Source organism: Anguilla rostrata, chromosome 17 (assembly GCF_018555375.3).
Source record: "Anguilla rostrata isolate EN2019 chromosome 17, ASM1855537v3, whole genome shotgun sequence".
Taxonomy (NCBI): Eukaryota; Metazoa; Chordata; class Actinopteri; order Anguilliformes; family Anguillidae; genus Anguilla; species Anguilla rostrata.
This window is the reverse complement of record NC_057949.1, coordinates 20,908,527-20,914,473: the sequence shown is the minus strand read 5'-3', so window position 1 is coordinate 20,914,473 and position 5,947 is coordinate 20,908,527. Positions and strand designations below refer to the sequence as shown.

The following is a 5,947-nucleotide window of genomic DNA, read 5'->3' as shown; positions in this document are numbered from 1 at the left end:
CAAAAGGTTAATAAAGGGTATTTTCATTTTTCATATTTTAGACTGGCCGTTGGTGATTTGCCACTGGGTAAAAGACAACATTTTAAATGCTGTAGTTTGTGATAGTCTGTATTATACAGGTATGTTACATAGCCAGATGCTTAGGTAGAAAAAAAGGCTAAATGACTCCTAAATGTTGAAGCGCGGTGTAAGTGTATTGCAGTTTTGTATGTACGTGGTATTGTGGTAACACGTATTTCTGTGGATAAAGAATCGTCCCAGTATATATATCCATCATGGAAATACAGTTAAATGCCAAAGTATTGGGACAATTGACAGTTTTTTGTTTCGAGCATATATTTTTATTTGAAGTAAAACAATGAATATGAGGTTAAAGTGCAGACTCTCAGCTTTTTGAGGGTATTCACATCCGTATTGAGCGTTCCGTTCGGGAACGACAGTCATTTTTACACATAGGCATGTACCAGTATGTAAATCGGCCTAGATAAAGCCGTATCTTAAGCAAATTAGGGAGATATGTGTGGTAGAACTCTATTGCCATGGCAGCGATAACAAGTCACGCTATTCGAGCGATCGGCAGCTGACCAAGAGAATAAGGAAATAAAAGAACAGATTTGTCCTGGCAGTAATTCCATCAGCGGAGGAAGTGCGTTTTGTGTCTCCCGTTGCGTTGCCGAGTAACGGCCCGGAGGTTTTTGCATCTCGTTGGTGCTAAACCACCAGGAAGCTGAGAAGCCAAGAGTAAGTTGAGCCAGATGTGTTTTGCAATTGTGGCTCCTACAAGTCCCCAGATTTGTTTGTGACTCATGCGCTGAAGCATAGTTTTGCATGGCCAAAAAAAAACCTTCTAGCAAAATCTTTTTACTAATACGGTTATTGAACTGAATGGACCTATGGCTGGACAGACACACGGCACATGCATACACATGCAACTTGGAATTCCACAAAAATGTTTTTTTTTGTATGTGTGTACTTTGAAAACATTGTAAATACATTTGTTAAAACAAAACAAATAATTTCATAATGTCACTGAAAAGATAACTTATTTTGAACACCTTCAATTCATAAGCTTTTTATAATGTTTTTTAAGGCTAATCATTTTCAGTTTAAACCAATTTTCACTAAATATCTAATGCATTTTTTTTTTTTTTTTTTTTTAAACAGCTAGTTGGATTAAAACCAATTACCAAATAACCAATTTTTTGTGTTCCATGCATCAAACCATGTCGAAACTCAAGTTTGGTCTGATTAACTCAGCCACAGCGCCCCCTAGTTGAGAGGTCAGTGATGCAGTACTTACCGCACTTCTGCTGTCATGATTGACATTTTTGGCCACGTATTTCCAGTTTGACTGAAAGGAAATAAATTTGACTCCATTTTAAAGAAATGTAGCCCACAGTTTTAGTGATTGTTGACTTATTTAAAATTAAGATATTCAGTTGCCTGCAAATTTGTTAACGCAAATCAGCGACCATTAAAAGCATGCCCCCTGTATAGGGAGATGACTCAATGCCCTTTCAAAAAGGGAGACTAGAGGTAGATCGGTGATTTGGTCAAGGTCTAAGAGTTGCCAGAACTACATTCCTCTGCAGCCAGCTGCCACACCTGAAGAAGGCGTTCACTGTCACCTGAACACAGGTATGGCTGGAGTACACACAACTGATCTGCTGATTCTTTGAGACCCAGCTCAACAGGTACAGAGTCACCTGGTTAAAAGGTATTTATCCTGCTTTTTCTGTCTTTTCTTTGGTCTCTTCGCGCCATTCACCTGGGGAGTGCCTTCTGACCAGTAGTGGGATGCACAGCCATAGCTTTTGCTGCTTCTGCCATCTTTGTTTTCTTATTCCCACCCCAGTCACACACACTGACCGCCCCACCCCCTCGTCTTTTCTTCTTTCCGGTACTTCCGTTATCTCCACTTCGACAGTGGCCTCTTTTTCTAGCCTGCAGCCATTTTTTGAGACGCTAGTTTTTTTTTAGTCTTCTTGAAGTTCTTCATATTAACTAAGCATCTGGTGTAATGACACTTGTACTAACAGAATCCTGACGGCATGCACATTATTGGCACACTGCTGCCATCTGTTGGCGGTCATGCGCAACCTCGTATGACAGTACTACGAGCCAAGTGACAATCTCAGTTTGAGTCATGTTAACTCGGTAGAAAACAGCTGGATTATACACTTATTTTATTAAGTGTGTATCTGAAAATCCGCGAAACCGAGCCGAAGTGGCTAGTAGTACCAAAGCAGCTTGCTAGCTCACAATGAAACCAGATTCGCTATGTATTTATTAGCACCATGTCTTTCGCGCTTTCAGTCTATTGAATTAACCCCGTTAAAATTTCAATATACACTAAAACGTAAGAATAACTAAAGACACATTTAAAAAAATATCGAAACTGCTGCGTCGAAGACCAGGTAGTAAATTACCGCACAGTTGTATTTTCAGTGGCAAGTAGCTCGCTAGTTATATCCTGTATTCGACACCTGATTAGCACAATAACAAAACGATATATCATTCCTAGCCATACATAAATATATTTAGCCTAACCATAAGTATCTTCATTGGTTATCTTGAACTCTTGGTACAAAAAGCTTTGTTGCATCCCGGAAGTAAATGCCACTTCCTTAGCAACCCACAATCCCGAAAGCGTTTATAGTAACCGATGCACAGGTCTGTGATGGCTCATGTAATTGGGAAGAAGAAGTCTTTATGGCAACAGATATGTGAAGGTAAGAAAAACTCGTGCCTGCTAAATTCGAAGATGCGTGGGGTAGCTAGCACGGTCGCTTTTATTATAAAGTGTGGTTGTATTTTATGTGTGAGTTTCATGACTGATGTGCGCGTGTCTCGCAAACAGAGTACGAGTCGGAACAGCCCTGCCCACCAGGAGATGTCTGGACAGATCGCAGCTCCGTGAGCACCGACGTTTCGCAGTACAGTGCAAGCAAACACTCACCTGTTTTCTACGGGCTCACGGCTGCAAAGGTGATTCCATTGTACATAGCTAAAGACGTTAATGCCACAGTGTTGGTCACTATCTTTTGATTTACAATACTTGTTTGAGCTGCTTCTGTTGCTCTTGAACGTGCATCTCAGAGTGATATGATGAATCCGTGGCACCTGTAGGTAGCGGTGGACGACAATCCATTCAGGGAAGTGGACCCACAGCTGAGTCACCCTGCACTGGTTGGGTACTCCATTCTGGAGAAGCCTCTGTCCTCCCAATGCTGTGACCCCCACTCCACCCCTTCTACCCTCCCATCTGTCCATCAGCAATGTGAGCCCCAGACATCGCACCTTCCGCCGGACACAATGATGGCACTATTGTGCAGCTAATGCCACCACCATCCTTCTCAACTCTCTCTCTCCCTCCCAATACCTCTCTCTATCCCTCTGTCCCTGCTTCCTCAGGCTCGATCACGCAGTACCTAGAAGAGAGGGTTTTTCCAGTGTTGCTGCCTGGACTAGAGGCTATGCTGAACGAGGCTCTGAAACTCCAATGCCTGGAGGTAATCAGAAATTACAGTACAGTGAAACTCTACACCACTTTCAGTCTGTTCTACATTATGCAACATTACACTGCTTTAGGCTATTTTACATTCTGTTGCAATACTCTGGACTGCATTGTACGGCTTTAAATAATACTGAAATGCAGTATTACATCAAACTGCTCCACATTCAGATAATTGCCCTACATAACACTATGTGACTTCAAACTATGTTCAGCTACTTCGCACTGTGCTACATAACACTATATTGTCCTACTCTACATGAATCCAACCCTGTTCTGTATTTCAGAGGATTACACTACATTTAATGCCTTACAATACATGACATTGCACCAGACTCTATTCAACAACTGTGCATTACTGCACATCTCATTGTAATGAACATGACTGCGCTAATGTTGACCTGCATTATGTCTGCTTGCGTACAGTCGGAAGTGTTTGTCTAGTCCATCAGCACTGACATGCCAGGCCTTCCCTCTTCAGCCGAGGTTATTCTGTGCCCTTGTCTTTTCCAGAGGAAGAGGATTCGATTCAACCCCTGCGATTTCCTGACCGAGTGGCTGTACAAGTAAGCTTGACGTCAGCTCCCTTTCTCCTTCCTTTTAACCGTCATTTTTTCCAGGACGACCAGCGTGTGTAGACTGTGTGCTTTCAGTGTGGGCCTGCTCTGTTTGGGAAGGGGACAAACATTGATGCAGCGTTGCTGTTGGAATTTCAGTGCTGCATTTTAACTCCTCCTCCCACTCCTCTCATCCCCTTTCCTCTCTTCTCCCTCCTTCTCTCCTCTACTCCTCTGCAGTCAGAACCCTTGCAGACTGGGACAGGGGCCTCCATTGGACTTCGCTGAGATCCCTTTTGTCCAGGATTGGCTGAGCCAGCAGTGAGTATAGCATGCACTTGCATGATTGACTGAGCAATTACTGAGCATCGTGTAAACATTGCATGATTGTCTGAGAAAGTACTGAGTGTAACATAAACCCCAAATTCAGCTGTCACCAGACACAGGTACACACACACACACACATACACACAGAAGGACCAACACAATGACAGAAGCGTTCTCACAGGTGCAGCATTGTCACCATACCTTCGTGTGACTTCACATGGTCAGGGAGCTCAGTATCGGGGAGGCATTAAACGGTAACACCTGAATCTCAGAGAAACCTTTTTGTCCCTCTCAGCCCCCGTCCGCCCATCCCCCTGTCCCTGAGGCTGTCTGACTCTGAGGCTGCGCTGCTGATCCAGTCTCACTGGAGAGGCTATAAGGTGAGCGAACAGCAGCGGCTCCAGTTCAGCTGCTGGTGATTGTGTTCGCTTCTCACTCACGGACTCTGACCCTTGTTACTGGTGTAATGGTCTGGAAGCCTCATCTATACCACCCTTTGGTCACCTATCTGTTATAAGCATGCAAGCAGATGTACACTCACACACACTCACACACACACACGCACACGGATATACGCACATACACATATGCGTGCACAAGCACAGACTTGCGCCCACTTACGCACACATTCAGACAGACAGAATATCCGCTTTTACGCCCACACTGAGCGAGAGAAAGAGAATATCCGCCCTTACACCCACAGAGAGTGAGAGGGAGAGAGAGAGAATATTCATCCTAGCACCCAGAGAGAGAGAGAGAGAGTGGGGGGGAACATCCGTGCGAGTGTGGGCTGGGAGAAAGAACATGGCTGCAATACAGCTGAGCTTAAAAGCCTTGGTGGTGCTCTGCTGTCTTTCTGACGTGATTATCGCTTTTCATGTTAATTTTCTGCTTCCTGTGTGGGTGAATTCAAGTGTTCCCTGCCAAATATAGACACATACGCACATAAACACGCACACACACACGCACACACACACGCACGCACACACACACGCACGCACACACATACGCACATGCACACACACACGCACACGCGCACACAAACACACGCACATACAGCAACCCCAATGCTGTTCCAGATGGCATTTTGGCAGTGAAATCTCTCAGTACCCCTGGTATGCGGGAGCTTGCGCGATTGCTTTGCCGTTAATGGGGGTCGGAGCGTTTCCACGTCTCCTGGCCCCAGCGGGGGCGGGGTCCCCAGCCTGGAGACGAGGGGGGCGCCACATGCGACGCCTCGTTCCGGAGGCTCTCGGTGACCTATTTGCGGACCCCCGAGCTCTGGTGGGAGGGGACGCAGTGCAGCGGACGCGACAGCAGAGGGCAGAGCTGAGCTGCGTCTTTGGCTCTGTGCGCGTTGCAGTGGGGCTGATGGATGCTCTGCACGTCCCCTCCCCTTTCATGTTGTCTTGGTTTCATGCTGTGATGAGGCAGAGCTGGTGGGGGGGGGGGGAGTGCAGTGCTGAAGTTTGGGGCTCTGAAGAAGGGGCAGTGCTGAGTGCTAGGGGGAGGGGATGATCGGGTGGTGTGTGGGCGAGCGAGCTTGTGC

General features: G+C 45.8%; 1 protein-coding gene across 1 annotated transcript in view; it reads left to right on the top strand.

The window, feature by feature from the left end:
• The first annotated feature begins 2,082 nt into the window (after positions 1-2,082).
• The window catches only part of iqck (IQ motif containing K), a 13,915-nt gene continuing 10,050 nt past the window's right edge, over positions 2,083-5,947 (top strand). Inside the window, exons 1-7 of the mRNA XM_064315638.1 lie at positions 2,083-2,732; positions 2,861-2,988; positions 3,130-3,280; positions 3,415-3,512; positions 4,028-4,080; positions 4,312-4,392; positions 4,694-4,778. Coding sequence (XP_064171708.1) covers positions 2,666-2,732; positions 2,861-2,988; positions 3,130-3,280; positions 3,415-3,512; positions 4,028-4,080; positions 4,312-4,392; positions 4,694-4,778 — 663 coding nt within the window. The 5' untranslated portion in view covers positions 2,083-2,665. The remainder of the gene's footprint in view (positions 2,733-2,860; positions 2,989-3,129; positions 3,281-3,414; positions 3,513-4,027; positions 4,081-4,311; positions 4,393-4,693; positions 4,779-5,947) is intronic.